The sequence below is a fragment of the Psittacula echo genome, assembly GCF_963264785.1.
Source record: "Psittacula echo genome assembly, chromosome: 2".
Lineage (NCBI taxonomy): Eukaryota > Metazoa > Chordata > Aves > Psittaciformes > Psittacidae > Psittacula > Psittacula echo.
This window is the reverse complement of record NC_137737.1, coordinates 87,064,032-87,091,200: the sequence shown is the minus strand read 5'-3', so window position 1 is coordinate 87,091,200 and position 27,169 is coordinate 87,064,032. Positions and strand designations below refer to the sequence as shown.

General features: G+C 35.0%; 1 protein-coding gene across 1 annotated transcript in view; it reads right to left on the bottom strand.

Moving 5' to 3' along the window:
* Positions 1 to 27,169, bottom strand: part of ABCA13 (ATP binding cassette subfamily A member 13) — a gene marked incomplete at both ends in the record, with an annotated part of 183,944 nt that overhangs the window by 111,902 nt on the left and 44,873 nt on the right. Inside the window, 9 exons of the mRNA XM_080609685.1 lie at positions 1,498 to 1,827; positions 2,781 to 2,895; positions 3,694 to 3,994; positions 6,083 to 6,259; positions 9,951 to 10,041; positions 15,548 to 15,687; positions 18,475 to 18,652; positions 24,541 to 24,705; positions 26,190 to 26,384. Of these exons, the coding sequence (XP_080465811.1) occupies positions 1,498 to 1,827; positions 2,781 to 2,895; positions 3,694 to 3,994; positions 6,083 to 6,259; positions 9,951 to 10,041; positions 15,548 to 15,687; positions 18,475 to 18,652; positions 24,541 to 24,705; positions 26,190 to 26,384 (1,692 nt within the window). The remainder of the gene's footprint in view (positions 1 to 1,497; positions 1,828 to 2,780; positions 2,896 to 3,693; positions 3,995 to 6,082; positions 6,260 to 9,950; positions 10,042 to 15,547; positions 15,688 to 18,474; positions 18,653 to 24,540; positions 24,706 to 26,189; positions 26,385 to 27,169) is intronic.

The window sequence follows — 27,169 nt, the reverse complement described above, 5'->3', positions numbered from 1 at the left end:
TAAGACCAGAACTCAAAAAGAGACAGAGGCAGAAAGAACACAGGTACTGAGTACTGTATGTTGAGACAGCAATTTGTGCAAGAGAATAACATTTGACTTCCAAAAATGCAACATAGTCATGCTGTATTGCAAAAGGACATATGGAAAATGAGCAAGTTAGTGGTGTAGTACAACAAGGAGGTGCAACTGATAGTCAGTGGAAAAACACTGGTGAGCTCATGAAGGCTGATGGGGAGATCCAAAACATTACTAAAATTGATAAGCATAACTCAGTGATAAAATTCTGAAGTTTGAAAGTGATCTGAAATACTTCATTTTATCTCCTATTTTAATTAATGAAATTAAGTAAGGTTTATGACAAAAAAGTAATACACCCTGCCCACTCTCTGAAGAAAGAAGTGTGACATAGGCTGCTATTAAAAAAAAAAAAAAATCAAAATCATTAATGGCATGGATTACATTTGTGTACAGAAAAGTTTGTGTTAATTCCCATCAACTGAGTCCCTGCGTCTTAGGTTCCTAACATTTCACCACTTCACTTAGTGACATGTCCTCTCTCCAAAATTATTGCCCTTTTTACATGCTGTTGCATCTGATTTTCAGTAAATGCAGGATATCTGAAGAGTTATTTTGAAATAACTGATTTTGAAGAGTGCAAGGTTTCCGATGCATACTGTTCCCTCTCTGTGGCCCAAAGGAGCAGAAAAAAAGCAACAACAACAACAAAAAATTTCACCCTGCCTATTTATTCCAAAAATCTACAGTCTTGTGCAAAGAATCAAGATATTTTATTTAACCTACTGACACTGAAAAAGTGTCCTTTTTTTAATAGCATATGAATTATTCCACCAGCTTAATTTGGCAGTTGAGTTATTCTGAAAGAGTGAAGTCATAATGTGTGAAATATGGCATTCATTGTATGATGGTGATATTTGATATCCCTGTTGTAGATATAGTATGTTAAGATAGCACAAAGACATTAACCAGCCTATGGCATTCATAAAATAGGAAATGGCATGGAAGAACCAGTGCCAAAGAAACATATACTGCAGACTGTATAGCTAGATAAGCACTCAACAAATATCTGATCTAATCCCCAGTTATACTCAACAGAGAATCAATTACTATTTTTCCTTCAAACAAACAATGACTTTCAGGAGAGGCATATCATCAGGTGTGCTTGAAGGTACATTACCATTACAAATATTTTTAAGCCAAAACATAAAGAGAACTCATGAGCATGAGAAATGCATCTTTCTCGGGGTTGGTTTTTTTTTCCCAGTTTTACAAAATTTCCTTAAAAATTTATGTTTTATTCCTTTCTACATTCAAAACACTTTCTCCATAGGATATCTATTCATGTGACTTGTTCCCAGTGAAACAAAAGCAGATATAATCCTGTGAAAAGTAAGTAAATTATAATCTACAGTTTCAAAACTGTGAAAATCTACAGGATGTTTGGAGAAGAAAAATTGGAAGAAGAAAAGAAATATTTACCATTATAATCTGGCTGGTGAAATTCAGTTGGTTCTGCAAGACCAATAAAACTATGTAGGGTAAAAAACTGATCATATACACAAGGCTGGCACACAGAGCTGCTGTATCGGCACTGCTAAAAAATACTCCCCAAAAATAGCTTAACATAATAACTGTAACTCCAAAGTCCAGGAGAAAAAGGAAGATGAGGAAGCCATTGCTATAAGCAAAGATACCACTTGCTTTTAAAAGGATGGCCAGAGCACAGCTGCTTATTGTCAGCACAATTACATTCTCCAGAAACCAAGCAAAGAAATGAATGGCTGGATGTACACCCATTGTCTTCATATACTGCAAGACAATATAGCAAAGAGAGTTAAAGTTAGGAAACAAATTTTCTCTGTGTATATTTGGTTGTTTTTTTTTTTAATTTCAGCAAAACATGTTGCCACCAAGACAACACCAGCTCCACAAAGGATGCAATCTCCCTAAATGACTCCTCTCTTTTCCCTTTTGTGTGCTACCCCTTCTGCTCCTCTTCTTTAAAAATAATAATAATAATAATAATAATAATAATAATAATAATAATAATGCTTTTGGAAACAAGCTAATACTATTTCTGAAGCTTTTTTTCATAAGATGAACAAAATTAACTTAACAAAGTTGGTTTTATACTTTAGAGCATTAAAAAGGCCTATCTTACAACAGAAAGTTTAGAGAAATTAGATAATTTCCCAAATTAAATAAAGCTTACTCCAGCATACAATCAGTATAATTCCTCCAAAAAGAGTATATTTAGCCATACAGAAAACGTATCATAAAACCTCATCCTTCCATATGCTCAGCATCTCCTAAGACTAGCTGGCAATATAAGCAAATAATTATGTAATTTTTTCTATGTCATCATCTCTTATATTTCTGACAGTTACACAGTATGTGGCAAATTTTTTATCTGGTTTAGGAAGTTTTATCATTGTAGACCACATATAGTAAATCAATCCAATAAAAAAAACATTCTAATCACAAGGGCTTTTCCCAAACATTTTCCAGATTCAACTTTTATGAATCTTTTGCTCCTTGCTTTTTGTCTCAGTAACAATATTTGCATACAAAGAGGACTGATGCCCAAATAATGTTGTGAATCTGTGTTGGCAGCTAGAACTAGAACCTACAGCCCAGAGGAAACAAGCAAAAGCAAAGCCAGTTGGATTACGAGTACATAAAAGTACCTCAAAATTTACATTTTGTATGTCAGTAGGCTTTAAGAAATAAATTTTATTTTCAGACAGTAATCTGCCTCTTACCTCTTCAAGATGAATTTCTCTTTCATAAACCAGTCTGCGAACCATGCCAGCAACTGAAACCATCCATGTTAACATCATCATAAGTGGGAAAAAGAATCCTATATTGTTCAAGAACCTATGAAAATATACATGCAGAGTTGTTACCCCAAAAGGTAAAATATTTTTTAGCAGAATGTTAACATGTGAAAACTGGGACTATTCTCAAAGTATGCACAAAAGAATGCCTGACGTGAGCAATAAGACTTGTTCTGGTTTTTCATGTAACAAGCCAAACATATGTATTGTTACTATAACATTATATCAGTATTTGTCAACAATACAACTAATGTAATCACTCTTTAGGGTTTCAAAGTCAAACAGAATTCAGATTTGTGTCTATGGTAAAGTAATATATTTGGACAGTAAAGAATAACATGAGCCAGTCAACATTTGCTCCACTTTAACAGATATATTACCACCAACTAATTTTAAATTCTAATGCTCAGGGTGTTTTGATTGTTTTACAAAGAACAATCCTAAACTTTTTCTTTCATCAATTTTATGTTGTATTTCAACACATACCAGGGACCAATCCACAGTTTGCATACAGGGAAACTAAGGATGGAAAGTGGGTTTCTTAGCATAATCTAAGTTAGTTGCACAATATGTTGACAGAGTCTCTGCCCAGCAGACTACTACATAGTATAGCTGCAAACGGCTCTTAAGGAGTCATTTGCCAGACAGATGTTGTATAATGTGTTGTGGTCACAACTGTTAAATAACATTTGCTATGCTGTGATATTCTGGTATTGGTTCAATCCTGTACCGAAATATATACAGTCACCCACTACAAAGACCTAATGGTTTCCGAAGTCCTCTAGCATTAATTTGATAAAGATAATATATGGAAATAAAAAGCTGAGGGTTTACTTACAGATCACTGGTGTGACAAGGGTAAGGCATGGCTTGCACCTGAATGGCTGGCTCTGAGGTGTCTGCCCCAGTCTGTGATGAAACAATTGCCCTTTCAATCATGTCTTGAAGAGGGATAAAGATATGGTTGTATTTAAACCCATCAGCTGGTAACTTCTGGGGATGGAATTTCCATGCTGGGTTTTTAATCAAATCTGTCCTCATGCTGTAGAGAATACTGGTTCTAATTGTATATGAAATGTGTCGTGGTAGGAGATTGCTAGAATCTTGCATCTTATTCTTTGGCGTATCAAAGATAATACCTGACACAAGAAGAAAAGGAACTTTGTATCCAAGCTTATATGATTTATGCTACTTATATAGCTAACTCATGGCCAATTCTCATGTGATAGTATGCTACGTTCACCTGTCAGGGCAGGTTTCATGATCTTGCAACACAAAAATGGTAGGCTTTTTAGAAATTTACATTTTATACATTCATGATTATGAAATGTAAAAAAAACCTATTCATATGATAAATGGTCTCGCAACAATCATTCTTAGAGAAAATTCCTTCTGTGATTTGGTTGGGGCTTTTTATTGCAGTTTATTTTCTTTGTATTCAGATTTAACCCATTTTTGAGGACCAATCTCAATTCCACACCAGCCATAAAATTTGTTGATGAAAGGATAACAGCTCCTGGAAGTGGGTGACAAAGTAAACAGTACCAAATCACTAAAAATTCCTCTTATTTTTAATTTCTGAGCCAATTATAATACTTTTGTTTTAACATAGTAGAATTTGCATATTTATTTTTTCTAGCTCTGTATGAAATTAGAAAACAAAAAAAGGCAGATGAAAGCTTAATCTGTAATTGGGAAAATGATGTTGAATACAGCAAATTGTTTACGTATTTTTTCTGATGACCCAGACTATTTAGGACTCCTTGATGAATGTGAAATGTTGACCTTTTTCCCTTAGAAAGGGAAGAGATGTTTTAATCAGCACCTGGCTCTCTGGAAGATAATAAGATATAGAATACTTTAGTCTGCTATAAAGATTTTATCTTTTTTCACTGGAAAAATCTCATTTTCTCACTTATGCAAATATTTAATTTCCTAAGACATTTCATGAGGTTATGAAGGCTTTAAAGACTACAAACAAAGCAAGCAAGAAAAATTCCACTTTAGTTTAATATCTTACTATGGAAAGGAATGTATGTTTATATCTGAGCACGTAAAGTTGATGTGTTGGACACACTTGATGCCTTAAAATGCCATCTTCCCTCTTCAAGCATATGAAGAGACTGTAAGACCACAGTAATGAAAAAACTACCAAAAAATATCTTGGCTTATGCTAGCATATGACCCTTATCTATGCAAGCAGAAACAAAATAGATCTAGAATTTGAAAATTTTATTTTCTGAAGGCCAGAAGGTATCTGTTTGCTTCTTCTCTTGAAGGGGAAATTTCACTCCCTGCTATGTAGTCCCGAGAAATTTCCCTTGTCTCATGTTATGGCTTGCTGGCTTTACATGGATGGAGGGCTGTCATTCCCAGATTGTGCAACAAACATAAGATTCCAGACTGAGTAGATTCATTCTCTAGAATTGCTTTGACATGCCTTCTGTTGTGTACTTACAGGAGTCAAAGAAGACAATAAAATACAAAACAACAAGGGAAAAAGGGGAAAAAAATATGTCGCACACTTTATATAGGCTTAAATTGGGCTCTCATTTGGAAAGGCTATACGCAACTTAAAGTTTTTTATGTGAAAGGAGAAAGTGCATGTAATAAGAAAAACAGTCTTGCTTTTTGCTCTTTTGAACAACTAATTAATTCTCAGTAATAATGATACAATGCAGAAAAAGGATAGAGCGTGTAATCCAAACAAAGAAAAGAAATACATTCATTGCTTAAGAACTTATTTACTCTGAATAAACAAGCTAATTTCCCTAAGATGTTAAGAGTAAACCTTACCAAAAAAATCCTTTTCTCCTTTTTGTAAAGCAAAAAATATAAACGTTAAAATGCAAAAGTATGTAAATTAGATTACTTTGTCATAATAAGTAGTCAAGTTTACTTAGTATCCTTCATATTTCAGATTTTTTTATCCTCCTTTAAACATTTTTGGCTATTTTTTCTATATTTTGTTGGAAATGACAGACTACAAGGATCCACTTAGCAGCTTGACAATTAAAACAACATAATTAGTCTTTACAACATACATTACAGCATTCAAATGTTGGGGAATACCCCTAAAGTAAATGTGCTTTATGTTGCACGTATTGTACGTGGTTTAATAAATACTCTGAAATAGCGTAAAGCTTAACCTACCTTATAATAAACACAGACAACAGTTAAAAAGTCTGACATTTTCCATCAATTTACATTTTAACTAAGGTACTTACTAGCCAACAAATTATTTTGCTGCATAAGCTCGTGAGCCTTCTCCTCCAGTTTCTCAACAGAGTCAAAAGGCTGGAAGCGGTCCAGTAACACACAGGAAGATATATTTACTAGAAGCTGTGACAACAGGTCAATCTGTTTACTTGCTGAGCTGTTAAGCATCTTGTTCATCATAGTTTCTAAGATAAGCAAACAAATTGGACTTCCTCAGTTTTAATGAGCATAACAGAAAAGTTTGTTCTCAGTTGCACATTCTATAAGAGTAAATAACTTTTTTATTTAAAAAAAGGAAGAGATTTTTGAAACATAAGAATTATAGTGTGAACTTGTGGAGCTGTAGCTCATGTTTCAATAGCTTTTGGAAGTCCTCAGCTACATTTTCCTTCAATTTCAGAGCAACAAAAATGTAACAAATTCTAGCAAAGTTCTAGAAAGAGACCATGTCCGTGAAGCTGTAGGACTTTTGACATTTCATTAGCTTTCCATAACTTCTCCCACAAAAAGTGAGTTACTGTACTTTGATCATCACAATAGAGATCCATCCCTTTCATTTAGTAACGTATTGGCCAGTTATTCTGTCTTTGGCATCACAAATATTTCAAGCACCCTGTTTATATATAAAGTATAAATATTTTGATACAAGCCCTACATTTAAAAAGCATCCAAGAAAAGCCTAAAACTCCTCCATTCAGACTTTGATCTTATCTGTGGATCCAGGATGAATGTGTACCTCAATCAAAGCATGACTTCCAAAAACACTGAACCTTTGGAGAAATTCAGATCTTCATCCATTGATAGAAAATGTAAAGATAGTGCTATATCATTGTTTGAAAGAATAACCAGAATAGCATAATTTAGAAACAATCTTAACTCATTTTGATTTAATGGAAATATCTGATTTTCTCAGGTAAAATACAATGTTATAAAATATCCAACACAAGTTTCCATCTTAAATTTTTCAGGACTCACTTGAAGATACAGGATTTAAAAATGATGGGTGATGAGTTTAGATTGGATATAAGGAAGAAATTCTTTACTGTGAGGGTGGTGAGGCACTGGAATGGGTTGCCCAGGGCGGTTGTGAATGCTCCATCCCTGGCAGTGTTCAAGGCCAGGTTGGGCTTAGCCTTGGGTGACATGATTTAGCGTGAGGTGTCCCTGCCCGTGTCAGGGGGGTTGGAACTAGATGATTTTAAGGTCCTTTCCAACCCTAACTATTCTATGATTCTATGACTGCATTTAATTACAGTGGTGACAAACCTTAGATCATAAGTGTTATTAAGCATCAGCACAGGAAATATTACAATAGGAAGGCAGATAAATGGAAAAATATATGGAGCACTCTGAAATAAAAACAAGATTAACAGTGAGAAAGGATTAAGATTGCAAGAAGAAAAAGTAGAGGAACTGATAGTCTGGAACTCTAGACTAGATAATCTAGGCAAGCAATGACAGGGTGAATTCATGGGTTGAAGGAAAACAACACCAAATATTAACTCTATATGTCTTATTTTCTGCTGTCAATTCCTCTGTGCCCACAAGACTTCGCAGCAGGAGTAATAGGGTGAATAGCATGTTTCTAAGACTCTTAAAAATTTCTAAAATCATAGAGTTGTAAAAAAACATACAAACATAAGCACCTTGGATTGCAGCATAATTGGAAGTCAGCTTAATGCAAGCATAGATGTAATAAACCAAGGGAAAATTTGCTTTAGTTAGTTAGAAGGCAAAATACATAATCACACAGATCACATGATTTTAGAAAATCTGAGCTTTGGATGGAATTAATCAGATCGTGAGTGGTAAAACCAATAACAGATATGAATACATTTAAGACTTTAATTGGATCCAAGCAAAATAATTACAGGACTAAGAAGCTGATGCAATATGAGAGTAATGAAATTTTAAAAAACATAAGAGGTTTACAGTAACAGCTGCACATGATTATAGACTAATAAAATGAACAAAAAAATATACAAAATGAACATAACAAAAGGGCTTAGCCATTTTTTTCAAAAAGCAAAATGACAAAGCAAATCTGTAAAAAGAAGTGTAATCAAAGTGTAACTGCAGAAGAGTGCTCTGGCACTTTGGACAGATCAACTTCACAAAGGCATAAATGCTATTGTGATCTATAGCTCACATTGATTTTTATTTTTTATATGCTGTTAATTTTATTGACTGTGTTCCATTAAAATAAAGAAATTCTAGTTTCATAGCCATTGTACTTAAATGATTTCCTGTATTCACCACCAAAACTATTAACCATTTATTACACATTGTCAAAAGTTCTTAGCTCTGTTAATGAGCTGCAGCTTGAGAAACACATACACAGATTTCTCTGATGATGTCTGCAACATGGAAGAGGTACCTGGTAACTCCAGAGATCTTGATATCTATTTAATGACATACTGTTTGCCCATAACCCGTAAAGTTCCCAGTGTTAGATCCAAACAAATAAAATTCATCTATTACTCAACTAATATAGAGACAGCTATTTTTCCAGCAGGCCTTGCAGGTTAAGAGACTTGCTCTTTCCTCCCTCTTTTCCAATTGTATGATTCTGTGAGGCTTTTTTAGTTGTATTGTAAGCCAGCTTCCTCTTTTCCAATTTTATGCTTCTGTGAGGCTTTTTTAGTTGTATTTTAATCCAGCTTCACCATGAGGGGTGAGCTATGACTGACCCAGACTCAGCAACAGTTCAGTGTTTAAGTAAATCTTCCAGAGAGACAGAAAATTCTAGCTTGAGTCCCTTGCCTAAGGACAATACTGAGCCCAGATTCTTACTTTCTGGACTGAATTCAGGATATCTTTTGCCATTTTTCTTAGTGAAAGTGTGAGCAGCTAGTCCTAGCCTTCAAACCTAGCCTTCAAATCAAGACCAGTTTCAATTAAAGCTTCCTTTGTACATGATTTCACACTCTCCATTATTACATTTTTCCCACTTTTCTTTCTTTCTGGTCCTCAAAATCATGAGCATTTCTTAAATTACGTTAGACTCTGCTTTTGTATGGACAGTTCCTTCTGGCACATGCCAGCAACCATTTTAATTATCATGCACCTACCCTACTGACAGCAGGACATACTGGAGCTTTTCAATTATTGAAATCTCATAAAATCTCTAAATAACTTAAATTTCCAGCGTAATGCCCCTTCCCACCAGAGCTGCACAGAGCTTTGTCTGGGCCTGCCCCAGGCTCTAGTTCTCATCACATCACAGCCTGGCTGTGGATCTGTCCATGGCCCTGCTGATCTGGGCCCAGACACCTACCTGTCCTGGCCCCAGCATCACCCTAATAGTCCCACCTGGGCAATCCCAGAGCTGGGTCTGACCCTGGTTACTCTCTAACCTGAGCCCAATCTTGATGCTCCCTAATTATAACTGTATCTCATGCTTTACTGAGGCTCGAGGATACCACACACAACTAATTCTCAATGAAAGAAGAAAAAAAATACAGACAGCTTTTGATTAAATGTGTATCCAGTCTAATTTTTTATTTATTTCCATTTAAAGTACATATATTCCTTTCAAAATTTACTACTACCTAATGGAACTGTTGCTATGTGAGTTTACTTCTCTCTTCCTTGCTTTTAAGTATGGCTCCTATATTTATAACTCTCCCATGACAATTTGCCACTTCTAGATTTTTACCAGATTTTTCAAGTCTTTCAGTATTTTGAAATGCAAGCTATCGAATCACTCACAAGAAAAAAAAAGAACTAGAAATATTTGAGACTAACTCAACAAGATAGTTTCAAGCCTGTTACTTTAGCATCATTTAAGTAGGCAAAACATTCAATTTCAACTGAACATAGTTCTAAGTTCAAGTCTAATAAGGGTAATCAGTACATGTACTTTTATGTACATACCGTATACTTGCATTTTTTTAAAGAGTTTTTCCATGTCAATATCCAAATGACTTTCTACAAAATGCTTTATGAAATTGCTTTGCAGTGCTTCCTAAAATGAAAAGTGTTAGATATTACATCAGGTTTGTCTTCTTTAAAGAAACATAAAATATATCTATGCATTCATGTTCAATTTCATTACCAAGATTACCTGCATGACACTGGAGAAGTCACTTAGCTTCTCCACATCTTCTCCTCTAAAAGGCTAACTCCACATTTCAAGTAAACAGCAGAATATATACACCACATTGCTTACATCCTTGTCCTCCTTTACTGCCAATACTTTAACTGCGAGTCCATTTTAATGTCCTTACGAGTCTGCTAGGACAGAAACCCATTTTCTTTTCCTGCAAGACTTTTGGCCTTTTATACTATTAGCTTTAACAGTAGTAAAAAAAAAAACAACCTTTAAAAAACTGGCATTTGAGAGTTCATTTTACATTATTTTAACTTCTTTACCTCATTCATCAAGTTCTAAGTGGGAAAAAATCATTAGCTCTACAAGAGCATCCTGGCATCTGCAAGTCTAATGCATGATTACTAGCATCATTCCTTAACTGAACTTAAAAGTAACAGTTCAATTGATATGTATGGACCACGACAGGATTGCTCTTATTTTCACAAAATGTTTCCATGCATGTTTTCACAAGTCAATCATGATAAAACTAAATTTTATTAGGGGAAAAAAAGGACACAAACATGTAGGATTGGAAAAATCCCAGTAACAAAAGTACGCTTTCATTTTTTTTAGTCAATATTTTTCTCACGTCTTTTTTTTTTTTTATCAGTTACACACACTTTTGGAAAAAGCAAGTGATAAACAAACAAGTTCCATAAATAAGTGTATAAAGCTTGTATGTGTACCTATTTGGTTTTTTTCCCCTGTTGCCTGGTAATACTGGTCATAGTGAGGTAATATCAGTTTTAACAATTTTCACCTCAGAATTTGCTCAGTACCACATTGTAGGCTCATAACCTAAAACTAAACTGCCTCCTTTTCAGCAATTTTTAAACCTGAAGCCAATTAGAGGGGCAATTTTACATGCATAGAAAATCTGTCTACATCACATAGAAAATAACCAGAAAATAGGAAGCCATCCCAGTTCACCAACCTGCAGATGTGAGACTGTGAGGATGTTTCCACTGGTTTTAAAAACCTCAGACATCCTAAGCCATGTCTCAGAATAAGTCTTCAAGTTTTCCACAAAACTAAAAGTGAAATTAGCCTGGAAAAACAATACATGAAGACCAATGAAGTAAAAACTGTGCATAGCAAATCTTAAGAAAAAAGAAAAACTGGCACGCTTCAGATCTTCTGCAACTCCTTTCCATTTGACTTTGATAGCCATCAGTAAGGATATCCATGTTTTCTTTTTTCTACTTAAGAAAAGTATTTGCTGCAGTCTCTGAATACCAAGCAAATTAAAGTCTTCCTGTAGCATGGATATTTCCTACCAGAAGTATTATAAAGACCTCTATTGTATAATATCTCTTTCATCCAATCACAGACATGCTTCAGAAAGACAGGGAAAAAAAATACAGTTAGGACATACTCAAAAGAAAGCATTTGCATACCTTGTGGATCTTTTCTTCAAACTACTGCAACGAAATATGTAACAAAAGTGAAAGTTGGAAGCATGGTCTGAACAGTAAATTGTAAACTTCAATTTGGACCACACTTTGCAGTAAGTCCTATTGAAAGTACACAACTTTTTGCCTTAGTATTTTAGTTCACTTTTGCAAAATACGCCTAGCACAACATGGGAAAACAATTTGTGGTGATTATTTCTTCTTGTTTGTAGCATAGAAGGCCCCAAAGACACCTTTGCAAATATTTTCATTTTCCTGAAAGAATTTATGCCTTTAACTTCTATGAGATTCCCCATTCCACTTCTCTTTTTTTTAAAAACAAACAAAGAAAAAGTTATATCCAAATAACAGAAGAAAGACTAAGACAAAAGCGGATTGTTTAAAATTTTTTTGCTTTCGCATTCACCTTGGTGGGCCTGGAGGTTCTTGTATCAGAAGCCTTCTACATGGAGAGGACTTTAGAGAATGTCTCAAATTGAAGCATAGTTTAAAAAGGTCATAAAGTTTAACAACATGAACAATAAGTAGTTTCCAGGAAAAGATAACATCTGGCCAAGAACTCTAGGAGCACTCAAGGATTAAATGTTTGAAGAATTCTTCGTAGTGTAACCTCCTGATTAAAAATAATTAGTTATCAGGGAAGTGGAAAATTACAAATGCAATGTTATTCATAGGAAAGATGCTAGGGGAACCAGAGGAATACAGACTAATAATTCTGAAATCCATACTAAGCAAATTTGAAATTTGCTATATAATTTATATATATATATATATAAAAAATAAATTTATATATAAATTACAATAAAAAGTAGTAGTGGAAGTAAAGAAAAGAAATAAACATAGTTGAGAGATAGAAACACAAAATTTTAAAAAAGAAGTTGCCTCTGCTGAAGTTGAACAAGCGAGGAAGAGGTTGTTGACGCGGAACATCTCACCAAAGACACTGCGAATACTAGGAGTTTATATAAGCTCAAAATGCAAGTGGACAAATTATAACAATCCACTCCTGGCAAACCTGACCCTTAAGGCTTGGGAAGTTGGGACAGTACCTGGGGGAATATCACTTTACTGATTCTCCAGTTCTTCTCTATACAACCTTTACTGATTACAGCAGAAATCAGAACCTAAGGCAAGAAGAATGTTTAATCTTCTATGGTAAAGCAACTCCTGTGAGTTTGTATGCTAATGACTAGCTGGACTTTGATGTTTAATAGAAATTCTCATCAAGTTCTCTCTAATCAATGAAGATCCATTAAAATAAATATTCTTCATAACATCTAGGCTGGATATTGCCTTTGATTAAATTAGAGTATCAACTTTGGTCATGGATTGAATATGTCTAAGCCTCCTCATGGTGTAAGAATAAATAAAAATGGTATTTTAAGCGTATCAAACTGCTTTTATAATGACATCTTTTAAGAGGCTGACAAATCAAGTGTGCTTATGAAGAGCCAGACAGGATATGTAAGATTAGAATAAGAAATTACTCAGTTCATTATCAATTTTTATAATTAAACTAGACAAAAGCCAGGAAATTAAAATTAATGAATTTGATAGTTTTCTTTCTTTAATTCTCAGTTGTCTTGCCACTTATATATTTTCGTTATATATATATTCTTTGACTGTTTCAATTACACAGAAATAGCACGAAGTTGTTCCAATGTGATTGCCTGAATATAAAATCAACTCTGAGACTCTTTTGAAATAAGAAATGCTTTCATAAGATCAGCTCAGTGGCAAAAAGTTCAGTAGTAAAAGCAAGGATCAAAGACATCACACACTGGCTTTGAACTCCAGGATGCCAGTTGCCACTGAACTTTTCTGCTCTGTTAGCATTACAGGCTCTTTCTGTGATGGTCAGTTATTCTACACATTAGAACTGTTGACTTCCCAGAAGGTAAAGCCAGCAACCTCACAAGTTATTGAAGAATGATCAATTACACAGTCTTGACATAAAATAGTTCATGTGAAAAACTTCAAGAATATATCTTCCTATACAAGCATCAATGTTCCTTTTAGCTTTACTCCTCTAATTTTTTCTTTTAGTAAATAGTTGCCATGTGGTCACATAGTATAAAACCAATTAGTACTTCTGTTCCGATTCCAGTAGAAGATTTGGCTCTGTAAGGGCTACAGGATCATTTTTAGTAGCTATTTTTTTAGTAGGTGTGTTCAAGACACTTGGGGCAATATTTTGCATTTAAATTTTGTTTCTGTTCAAGCAATATCAGATAGACTTCTGTAATAAAACAAATGATAAAATTGTTGAAGAAACTCTCCTACTACTTGCATATTTACACATAAACAGATACACATCCATACTTGCTTGTTAGATCTACATGTCTGGGGGAAGGGTGAGAGTATATTAACACAGATTCCTGAATAAGATGGTGGAAATTTTGTGAGCCCAATAATACATTAAACAAATGAGAAACTCTGCTGGAGGCACCTACCAGAATCTTTGTACTGGTCCAGAGCACTAAAAAAAACCAATCAATCAAATAACAACAACAAAACAACCAAAAAAACCCAAAAAAAAAAAACCCAAGAAAAGAATACAAGCAAACTTCATTCTGAACTGTATTATTGAGCCCTCATTTCACTAGATCCATAGGAGAACACAATGTATGTCAGGACATTTATCTTTCTTACAGATGCTTTAAGAACATGGTTTTGTCATATTAATTGGCAAAAAAATGTGGAAATGTCTTAAATGCCTTATTTTAAATGTCATTGTAACATAGAATATAATTACGATTTCTCACATCTCATTCTTTATAGAATATCCATCTATAAACGTCAAGTGCAGCTTCATTTTTAGCTGACTAAAAATTTAAAATTAATTATACTCAACTCTAGGGAGATGGCCTGTTGCCCAAATTAAAGTTATTTAACAGCAAAATATGGAATCACTGAAACCTTATTTCCAATTCTCAGCAGAAACCATAAAGTTACCTAGTATCTACTATCTAGCATGTGGTTTTTTGGCTTAGTTGTGTTTGGGATTTTTTACTAACTTTTTAAAACGTAAGTCCGAATACTACAATACAGTCCATTTGCACGGAAAATAGTTATCATCATATTCAAAGTAACTACAGTCTTTTGTTGTACCACTTACAAGCAGTAATGCTTTTTCTACATTTTAAACTAACCTAATTACCATTCTTGCAATCAGTAATATTCAGGGTAAAAAACATACAGTAGCAAGATAAATGCAAAATTTACACAGAACTATACTTAAAACAATTTATCATCCCTCTTCTTAGAGAGGCCTTAAAGCTAGTCATGAACAATTCTTTCATTGTAGATAATCATGCTAAAGACAGAACAGCTACCATATCAAAACTGCAAAGACAGTAAAACTGTTGAATAATATCAAGTCATCAGCATCCACACATATAGCAGCTCAGCTACTACTAGTCATTCATACTACTGGTGTTAGAAATGTAATCAGAAAGGACGCACTGCAGGTTTTTTGGTTGGTTGGTTGGGGTTTTTTAAATGCAGCTCAGTGACTCCCTCAAAACAGACTTTCATTCTTGGAGCCTTCCTTCCCCACAGCTCCTTATTCTGCCCCACTAGAGTTCCCATCGTAAGAAACATTTGTTGAGGGCAAAAGCTCACTTGGAATACATATATCCTACACCTCACTAGAATATGATTCACATGCTGCTTCTGCTAATGTTCTCTTTTTAACCTGTTTATACAAGATTTAAGGGACTTTGAAAGAACTTCTAACTTCTGTTTTTCACACCGAGGTGAAATCACTATTACAAATAGGATAAAAGATAAGAGATATATTAAGCTGACAGCGAGAGCCAGGTGAGAACTCAGGGGTCAGGGTGGATCCAGGTTTCTGAAAGGCAATTATCCAATTGCTTCTACCTATCCTAAAAGAAGTGGACATTTAAAATGAAGTACAAAGACAGAAATCAATAAACAGAAATAGCATTTCTTTTGATACTCGCCTTCTTCATCACCAGGTCAATCATGTTGATGTTTGAATTGTACAGTATCTTCCCATGCAATAAAGGTTTTAGGAAAGTCCAGAGCAAAGCCCCATTAGAAGACTCCAAAATCTCCTGATAAAGCTTCAAGCAAAATGGAGCTGCAAAAGTGGAGATTCACTCACATTTAAGACAGAAAACAATGGCAAAGTTGGATTATTATTATTAATTTTAAAGAAAAGCTTGAGTCTTAATTTTGCATCTGCTACAGCACCATGCCAAATACTATCAAATTGCCACCAAGCAGTCACTATGGGTCCCTGAATGGAAATTATTTAAGCACAGTCTGTGATAGCGTTCAGGATGCAGAACTCTAAACATGAGTGTCCTAGGTTCAGCAGTAGCAGTCATTTTTAATCCTTCTTAGTAGCTGGTGCAGTGCTGTGGTTTTGACTTTCAGCCTGGAAACGGCGCTGATAGCACCGATGTTCTTAGTTGTTGCTCAGTAATGTTTACTCTGACCAAGACCTTTCTGAGTCTCATGCTCTGCCAGGGAGGAGGGGAAGTCAGGAGGAAGCAGAGACAGGACACCTGACCCAAACTAGCCAAAGAGATATTCCATACCACAGCACGTCATGCCCAGTATATAAACTGGAGGCAGTTACCCGAAAGGGTTAGATCACTGCTCAGGTTTGGCTGGGTATTGGTCGGCGGATGGTGAGCAGTTGTATTCTCCCCTTGTTATTTCCCTTATCATTATTATTATTGGTGGTGGCAGCAGTGGTTTGTGTTATACCTTAGTTACTGGACTGTTCTTATCTCAACCCGTGGGAGTTACATTCTTTCAATTCTCCTCCCCATCCCTCCGGGAGCAGAGGGAGGAAGGGGGAGGGAGTGAGTGAGTGCCAGCATGGTTCTGGGCTGCTGGCTGGGCTTAAACCACAAGAATGAGACAAGCAAAAAAGAATTATAATCCGAAGAGGTTCTCACATTTGTGAAAACCAGCCTGTGAACCCCATCTATCCTAAAAGTTACATTAGTGAATTTTAGAGTGAAAAGATGCACAAAACATCTGCCCAGAAAACGAATGCTGAGGGAAGAGTGACTTTGAAACATTCAGACTTACTCCCCACCCTTGGTTGTTCTGTAGTTTTCTATTCTTACTTAAGAAAGAAATAGGTATACAAAAATTCCTTCACGAATACAGATTTTTTTTTTATTTGTATGATTTTGCGAGAACCCACTAAAAGCACAAGGAAAAACTAGTATGGCACAACTTCTTGATTTGAAAAATCTAATCAGTTCACTTTTTGATTCCTTAATGAAAAATACATGTTCCTACATTAGGTGGGGTTTATAATGCTTTAGAATATATGTCCTTCAGAACTGGGATCCAAAGAATATCCCACTACAAGACACAAGATATCCCACTGCAATTGCACTCAAGTAAAGACAATGAGCTTACTATCAAAAACATTTAGATTTTTATGCCCAAATCATGTGTTTTGGGGTTGGGTTTTTTTATTATTATTTATTATGAGTGGATTTAGAAATATCCCATCTCCAGTGCTGTGAGGAAATATTAAGTAATGTCATTAACTCATCAAGGAAGACAAATTATTGTACATAATTGAAAACTAGGCCAAAACCATGTAAACTCCTGCCAAAAGCTAAAGAAACAAGTGTTTCTTTGTCCAATTTTTTTACTTTCCTCAAGGAAACAATCATTACTAAACACAATCATTGCTAAATGAAAGAATTAAGAAGCTTCAAGCTGGTCAGTCAGAAATATCAATATGCTAAAGACACAGAAGTCTGGCTAATTTGAGTCTGATTTTCAGAAAGTCATTGGCAAGTGTCTGGTACACAAAATAAGTGCAAGTTAATTACTGTGAAGGAGCACAGATTAAGTTTCTGTGGCCACCTAGAAATATTTCTACTTTGATTTTACATTGCCTCATTTACCAATTTTTTAAAATAAAAGAAACAGGATTCATTCACTCATATGAATGCTGGAACTAACACACTTTAAAGGTATTTCAAGGTCCTGAGGTAAAATGGCTTACAACACTCTAGTTGTGACAGTATTAATATAAATAAATAAATAAATAAATAAATTGAGAAACAGATAGGACTTCTGGCCTAAACAGCTTTGAAAGAGGCTAAGTCACAAACAATCTCCCTAATCAGCCATCCTGCTAACTCCATTCTTCAAACAGAAAAGCAGAGCTGCCTGATTATTGCTGTCCCCCACACGTAACTGAAGAATGCTAGGGCAGAGCTCTGGCTCTCTCCCCAGGGTACTAGTCAAGCCAGAATCATTTTCTGGCTGTAGAAACTGATAGATGAGAGAGTCATGATCCACAGTCACAGATCCTTCCCTAGTGACACTCTATCACTGTATTCTCTCACAGGGCTACTGAGGCACTAACAAGGTTGTTAACATTACTAGAATTAATCAGGGCAAGTCAAATGTATTGAGGAAAGGGAGCAAAGGTGAAATTATGAAAGAGCCAGGAGATTTTCTAGGCACTTGATAAAGAGGAGTATCAACCATTAAAAAACATTTTATCCAGAGGGCTTGCATATTTTACTGCACACTAATACCACAGCTTTGTGCTCACAGAAGAAAGGCATGCAGCAGTAAATTCTCAATCTTGTATCTGAGAGATATATTTTTAATACCAAGTGCTCTAAAAAGTCTAATAAATATGTCTCTAAGACAGGAATATACTTATTTATTATTTGTAAAGATAGAAAACAACCAGAATCACTTATGGCACATCAATAATTATCTCATGGCCATAAAACTTCTATTGATCAACCCTTGTGCTCAGAATTACAGTGTCAGCTGAGATGTCAGCTGGTATACAAACATTTCCATTTAGGAGGGAAAAGCTTCTCTAAACTCTGAAAGCATACATACAATTTCTGATAGTTTTTCTTACTTGAGTTGTCAGGAATGCCATATTTTGCCATATCATCCTCCAAGAGTCTCTTGATTCTGGGCATGTCGATGAACAGTTTTGCGTTACTGAAAAATGAAGATTCTTCTTTACACACTGCCTTGATTACAGACTCTAGGGACCCAACAGCTGAACTTCTGAACTGCCCACCTTGCAAGAACTAGAAAAAAACAAGTAGAAATACAGATGAATTAAAGTTGCTTTTAGTAGCTTCAGGGAGAAGCCCTGGTGTTCTCTCAGTATTGGTATCCAAGGAGATTGACAAAATTAGATTGCTGTAACTGCCTACGAGAATGAGGGCCTGCTGTGCTCTTCTCTGTTTTTCTGATCACCTTTATCGTAGGGGGGGAAGAGAAGAGGGTAATGCAGTTTTAATTGCCAGAATACTTGATGAAAGACAATAGTATAATGTACTACATTAAACTTTGAAAAATACTGTGTATCAGTTAGGCAGAAAAAGAATGAAAATATCAAGACAGCTGGTCTACAGTTTCCTTGACTATAATGTCACTTTTCACAAAGTCTACTCTTCTGCTAGATTAGACTTGTGTCAAAGACAGCAGAAACAACCCAAACCATATTGCATATGAATGTTTGCAGTGAAAAGAGTTGCTAAGAACAAAAAAAACCCAACAAGCTCACATGCCCTAAAAACCTATTTTTCAACTATATCTTCTAACTTCTTAGATATGTTTTTAGTTTTTGCACACCTTGAGTCATACCAGCATTTATTATTGCCATTTGCTCATGACTAGAGTACATCTAATGAGCACCATCATTCACCACATTAAAACAAAAACCAAAACAAAACAAAAAAACAGCCTCCTTTGTGCAGCTTCATTTTTCAAATAACATCCTCAGTTGTAACTGGTATCTCATGGAAGGCTGTACAGATGCAGTTCTAACAGAGGATACAATTGCAAGACAAGATGCTGCTAGAATATTACTGAAGGTTGTATTGGACCACATGTTCCTCATTACTGTTGCAGATGCCTGCCAAGAAAAGCATAATTAGACTATCAGATATCATTTGAAGACTGCACGACTGGCAAATAGTAAAAAAGACTGAAGAGAAGGCTGCGTGGAGACCTCATAGCAGCCTTCCAGTAGCTGAAGGGGGCCTACAAGGATGCTGGGGAGGGACTATTCATCAGGGACTGTAGTATTCATCAGGGATTGTAGTGACAGGACAAGGGGTAACAGGTTCAAACTTAAACAGGGGAAGTTTAGATTGGATATAAGGAAGAAATTCTTTACTGAGAGGGTGGTGAGGCACTGGAATGGGTTGCCCAGGGAGGCTGTGAATGCTCCATCCTTGGCGGTGTTCAAGGCCAGGTTGGATGAGGCCTTGGGTAGACATGGTTTAGTGTGGGGTGTCCATTCCCATGGCAGGGGGGTTGGAACTAGATGATCTTAAGGTCCTTTCCAACTCTAACTATTCTATGATTCTATGATATGTCAACCAAACAAATTTCACACTGGAATAAATTATCATTTTATCATTGGACTTTTTTGTTTTGTTTGGTTGTTGGTTTGTTTTGTTTGGTTTTTTTAACAGGAGTCAATTTTCAAAATAGTGCAGCACTTTATATAAAGAATAAATCACAGTCAGTTTAGAGATTGTGCTGTAAGAAGCACTTTATCCTGATCAATGCATTTACTGAAGTGCCAGGTGCTTCTTTAGTAATCATGGAGGAATATTAGAAAGTATTATTTACAACTCAGTGTTGGCTCTAAAAATCTGAAGTTTTGCATACAGTTTCAACATACAGCATAGTAAATAAATAATACCCAGATTTTATAATGCCATCATTTACAGCTCTTGAATGAATCTGTTGGCATGGACTTTACTGGGGGAATAAAGTTTACTTATGCACACTGCTGAATAAAAGTGGGTTTGACTCCTTATTAGTCACTATTTGCACTAGAAGAATAAATGAGGTTTATTTCAGTCAAAGAGTACAAACTTGCCAATTAATTCTAATTCTAATCAAAAATAACTTGAAATTTAAAAATTGAATATTTATGTAGTAAGCTGCCACCAACAGACTGAATCTACTTACTGCCTTTTGACTAAATATCCACTGACTCAGTAAGATGTTACCTAAAATTTGGCTTTGATAAAGTGGGAGAACTATCTTGGATGGATGTTCACAAAAACATTCTCTTTGATCCAGTTGTTCTAGTTTAAACTAAATGAAGTAGGTTTGTAATCAAAGCTGATGACTCCAAACAAGCAGCCTCCTACAGAGAAAACAATTTGTCAAGTTAGTTGCTCCAACAGATTCATGGCAGAGGAAGGCTGCTACTAAAGATTAAAAAAGCTATCCGGAACTGGATTCTCAAATGGAGAAAAACCCCTCACAGCATAGAGGCTTCTGACCTAATTGGACAGCTGTGTGCTTAAAAAAAAAAGTACTATTAATAAAAACAAATTAATGTGGAGTAGAAGTATCAACTATTAAAAAAAAGAAACATAAAAAGTCAAGCCAGGCTACAGCTCAAACATAAAACTAAAATAAATTCAGAATCATTACATTAAGAGAGAGGGGAAAAAAAGGCAATTTTCCTGCAAAGCTACGAGGTGGTTAAAGATAATTCAAAATCTGGTGAAACCAAAGAGATAAAAGTAACAAATACAGAGAAATAGATATTCCTACTTCTGAGTAGAGCCATAAACAAAACAAGGTCTTTATTGTACTGAAATTGAAAGAATCAGGTTTAAAAAGTGGCAAAATTACCGATGTGGTTGAATTGTTTTTCAGATCTATCAAATTTAGATGGCAATAATTGAATAAAGAGGAGAAAATCCAACTGTACTCAAGAATTACATAATGCTCCAGGAAATAATGGATATCTTGTTGTGATGCTTCATAAGGCAAGATATATAATAAATTTTAAAGTGGAGAGCAATTAAAGAAAGAAAGTATGTGAGGAGTAGAGTTTAATGCATCATAGAATCATTCCAGACTAACACAGTATATTTATGTGGTAAGGCAAGTGCTTTTTCCTAAAAAAGACATATACTATCTCTGAACTAGGTGAACTCTAATAACTAACTAGTGTTCTTGTTCTTGAAAATATTAATCAGCATTAATCCAATATCTATGTGTTGGGTACAAAAAATGGCATTAAAAAGATATTGCAGGGATGCTTTTAAAAGGAAAGAAAACACTGGGTCACAGAGAAGTTGCTAGTGTTTTTCCTGTGAGACTGATCCTGGTGATCACTTATTGTGATAAGTTTTTTAGCCCTGAAAGAAGCAAATAACTGAAATTTGCCCATAATTTAATAGCAAAAGGCATTTCAGGAGAAAAGATGATCAGAATGCAATATGGCAAGAAACCAATTACCTAACCCAAAGTAAATCAAGTGCAAAAAGAGAGACTGCAAAACATTATTTATCAACTAAAATTGTGAGATGCCATTATAAAATGGAGTTTACCTGGGTATATTGCTGATCCTTGATCAAGAGACAAAAACATATGCAACTTACAAAAAAGGTGAATGAAAGATGAAGAAAGTCATTTTTGGAGGTATAGACATGAATGAGCAGAACTACCAGTCATCAGCCATAATTGCCCTCAAAGATTGTACACATTTCTTGTCCTCAGCATTCAAAATAATCTTAACACAGTGTATGAAGATGACACTGGGATGTTTGAGACAACTGAGAGCCTGTTACAAAAGGAAATAAAACTAAACCAAACAAAATAAATATAAAAATAAATCTATTTAACTTATCAGAACAGAGAAGGTCTGTGACTGGCCTTACACAAACACATGGGCAAGTCAAAGAAGTTCTAAAAGCTACAGAACATTTTTGATACAGGAGTAAACATACTAGTCATGGATAAACTTAAGTTAGAATTTTATACATTTAAAACACCAAGAGGCTTTTCAGTAATGATACTTCCAATAGAAAACTTGTTCAAGTTAGTGCAGGGATTACAGAATGAGGCCACGCTTCGCAACTGACAGCATTCAATAAACCAGCAAGTTCTCTCCAGCATATCCAGTCATGACTGACAAACATATCAAAAGTTAGCTATGGAAATATAAGCAAATAATTTCAAATAGCAAACAAGCAAATAAAAATCATGATTGAAATCAGCAGTGCTTTTCCTCAGGGAGTTATCCATTCACTCAGGGTTGTTAACAGTTGAATGTGGCTCTGTATTCCAGTTACCCCTAACTGGTAAATATTGAGGTTTTTTACATAATCTTTTATTGCACAATATGTAGCACACCAATTCAACTTTACATTTTACAGATATTTTAAAGGTATTTTAGCTTTGTCTTTCAGATAAAAATCCATGTGTATAATTGAAAATTACTTCATTACCTCTTTTATTATAGAGATCCTAGTGTTTTTTTAATCAACTTCAAAATAACTTTTTCAGTTAAAATTAATGAAAGAGACAATCTGTCTTACTCTATGCTGATGATCCACATATTGTTACTTTAAAAAATCTTTACATACATTATTTGATAGTCTTCCTAGGTCACTGAAATACTTTGCTGCAAGATATCATGAAAATAAAAATCCAGAGGGAGGGATTTCTTTGGAAACATAAAAAAATATTTAAGAAGGGAAATGTATAAGCAATATTTTCACTTTAGTAGCACATTTATTCATAGCAAAAGTTTGGTCACTACAGAAAAAGAAGCAAAAAAAATAATTAATAATCAATGGCATTATTAGAAAGTAATAAAAACATCCAGTTAAACCTGAAAAGGAAAGGATACTTTACAAGAATACTTACAAGCGTAAAAGGTAAAAAGAAACAAAAATTCCAAGGTTAAACAGATGCTATAGCGATAGAATATGGATTGCCATGGAGCAAGCATTATAATTGTAACCGGAAGGCCCTCTACTGTTCGATTTGTGCCTTTGCAAACTCTTTTTGAACAAGACAACAGGACCTTTTGAGAAATTCTTCAATCAAATAAGCAACTTCGAGATTTCACTCCAAAAAGAATACTTCATTTGACCATAAAAAAGTCTGACACAAACAGAACTAGTTTCAGAAAAGCAGAAAAGACATAAGCATCTGATGAAAAACTCCTTTTATTGCTTCATCCAAAGAGCTACCCCAAAAGGCAGGTTCAAAACCAAAACTAATATATACAGAAGAGCATTTATCAACATGTCTCTGTCACACAGATCAGAAGATATTGAAAAAGATTCATATCACTAAGCAAAATATTATTTAAGGCATTGTTTACACTGTAGTCACAAACCTGTCTGTACTGTTTACCATAGAATCATAGAATAGATTTCTGAGGGATCTCTTAGAGATTTGCAATTTTAGAACCAGATAAAATCCTAAGCTTTCCACAAAGAATAGCAAATCCAGAAGGTAAGGTATGCTATCAGGTTCAGCAGGTCTTCTTAAGGAACTGCACTTATTTAATGTTAGATCCACCACTGTGCTAGCTGCACAGATGTTCATACATCAACTGCAATTAAAGGCAGCAACAAATGAAATATACTCACTCCCACCTCATGCCACATTTACAAGACAAGCAGAACTACCACACAAAAACCTGAAGTGACACAAACAGAAACCCGTGGCAAATAAAACTGCACATGCTATCTTGAAATCTTAGGCCTTAAAAAAGAAAAGCTATTTCTTATAAACAGAGTAATAGTCTGTTTATTAAAACAAAGAAACAAACAAAAAACTACAGCATTAGCAGAAAAGGCATGGCTATCTCCAAATCACAGATAATACATGTTATTATTAGTAATCAGAAACCTAACAGCCTATTAATTTAGGCTATGATCTCATGAGTTAAAAAATAAATAAATAAAAATTAAGAGATGACAGAAAAAACACCTCAATAATCAATAGTCTCTAAATTACCAAAATGCTTGAAAGAGACCAAACGAATCTTCATAGGGTCTATGGACTCCTCTCTTCTCTCTGAGTTCCTGACTTTCTAGGACACAATTTCTACTAGTCTTCTTCTAACTAAGCACACATCCCTAACAAAGTACCTCATAATAGGAACTAAGTTTGTATATCAAAACCATACACATACCTGCTGTAATGCAGAGATGTCGAGCACACCAATATTTTGAATTCTTTGGAGGAACACTGGAAGGTTTTCCGTGACATAATGGGCTTTATTGAGAAGAGAGCTGATACTAGAAACCACATCCAGTAGCATGTTTAGCACATTGCCTACCTCAGATGGTATCTTAATCTTGGAAAAGAATGGAAAAAAATTACCACAATAACTTTCCTTTAGAAACACTCAAAATTAAGTCTTTTATAAAACTGATTTTTAAAATGTTCCTGCAAACCATGTTCAACAAAACTCCTTTCAGTATAACTCCCCAGTTACTCTCAATTTCAGCTAAAGACATATTCTTTGGTAACGTTAGAACGGGCCTATGACAAACCAGGAATTAAAATTCAGATAACACATTTATACCTACAGAGCTGAAAAGAGCTCTCCTACCCAAGATGCTATTTTTTTTTTTATTCTTTGCTAGGAATTCATTGTGCTACACTAAGACTTCAGTAGAAAAGACCATAAGAGTAAGCATAGGTTTTTTTCTCACTCTCCACCTCCTGCCTGCCCTTTCCCCCACCTCTGCACTCCTTCTCTAGGCTGGCAGATAATTCAGAAAGCAGAAATCTTTCCTTTTTCCTGTGGTATCTTAACATATTCTGGGAAACTGTCTTGTTTTTAAAAGTGTGTGGTCAACCTGTTTACCTGCACATGCACCATCCAGAATATGGATGTACTCTAGGTTACCCTGCTCTTGCAGGGGGGTTGGACTAGATAATCTTTTGAGGTCCCTTCCAACCCTCGGGATTCTGTGATTCTGTGATTCTGCGAACAAAATATTCATCCTCCCAATGTTATTACTGGTTTTCAACTATTTGTACTTACAACATTTTATGTTCTGTCAATCCATTACCCCAAAAGGACTGAAATAAATGTCTGCTAACTGTCAAAAATCTCATTCAATAATTTTGTTCTTACAAGTAAAAATATTATCTCACTGAAAATCCACACTAGATCCCAGTTTATCTGCAATTGTACAGATAATACCATTTTGCTACAGACTTCTGCATCCCCTTCATTATAGTTTTGGCACTCTATTATTCTTGTCAAAGTCTTTTGACTTGGGTCATATAAAATAAAATATAGGAGGCTTGTGCTTATGGAGAGATTTATCTTGAGAGTTGGAAAACTCTTTCCTGAAGGAGCTACCTGAATTTCCAACATGATTTCTACAGCAAATAATGTGCATTTCAGAGTGTTACGATTTTTTCCCCAAAAACAATTTTGTAATTCTTGTAATGCAAATGCCTATGCTTGTTTTAGTTAAGAGGTGATTAATTGCAGGAATTGCAAACTCTGCTAAAGATTAATAAAACTATGTCTTCTGTCTCTTGTGTTTTCTGTAAAGCTTTCATAATTAATTCCTTAGTGATAATTTTCCTGAGGAAGCAAGAAATGGAATACAATAGCATCTACCAATCCCATTCTTAAACTGTTGTGTTTATTTTGTGGAGTTAAATGAAGACAGAAAAAATGCCGTTCATTCAGTGTTTGCTTCACAGAGAAAGAACATCTGAAGAGAAAATAGAACCATTTAATTTATCTAGCTGCACGTTTTAAACCACCTTCAAAAGAAAACTGTAGAAACTACATGCTGTTTTTCCCAATCTTACCTTGTAAAAAATATGACGTACGTTCAAATTCTGCATAATCAGTACAAATATGGTATACAAGTCCAGTGCTGGTAAAGAACATAATTCTTCCACTACCAGGGAAGTTTTTCTGTTTTCAGGTAGCTTTAGCAGCAGGCTAAGTACTTCTTCATCACATCTTCCAGTTAAAGCTACCACAAAGGCACTGTAAGAAACCTATCATAATATATGCGTATTAAAAATGTTTCTCCCTGAAATGCATTGCCTTCTTCTATAGCAAATAATTTGTGTCACAGTAACATGACAATTTACAGCCATCCACAGACCTGACTCAACTATACAGTTCTATATCAGACTGGTATGTTCTTACTTTGTATTCTATATACATATAAAGAAATGAATCATATTTCTTATAAAGATTTACTTTTATTTGTGAACAGGTTGATCATTTATTCTATGAGCATTCATACCATAAGCAGGAACATGTACAATGCTGAACATATCCATTCTAGCAGATACATATAAGGGTTTGTTGCAGAAACACCTACAGATCAAAATCTAGATGTACAAGTTGCTAAAATAAAAAATATATTGACCTTCCTTCTTTCAAAGGACACACAGACGTAAGACTTGGGGATTCGTATACGGTACAATGCTCACTCTGAGCTAGCTCACACTTCTTAGTTCAACACTCATTTGAAGTGTTATTATTTACCAGGGGATAAAGGGACAAATGCCTAAACAGACCTAGGGTAAGACCACAATAAAAACTCCTAGGATAATGCTAGTTTGTTTCTTGCTATGAAAATGTCCATCAAAAGACAAATGCTTGAAGTCCAGATATCTCAGGAGTTCTTAGCACCCTTTCTCCTGAAATGCCTGAAAGACAAATGGCAGCAAGTCCAGAAAAATTAGGTCAGAAGAGCCAAAGTACTGTACTCAAGGCTCCATCGTACTCCTTAGGAAAGAATCTATCTGTACTGCCTCCAGTGAATGCATCT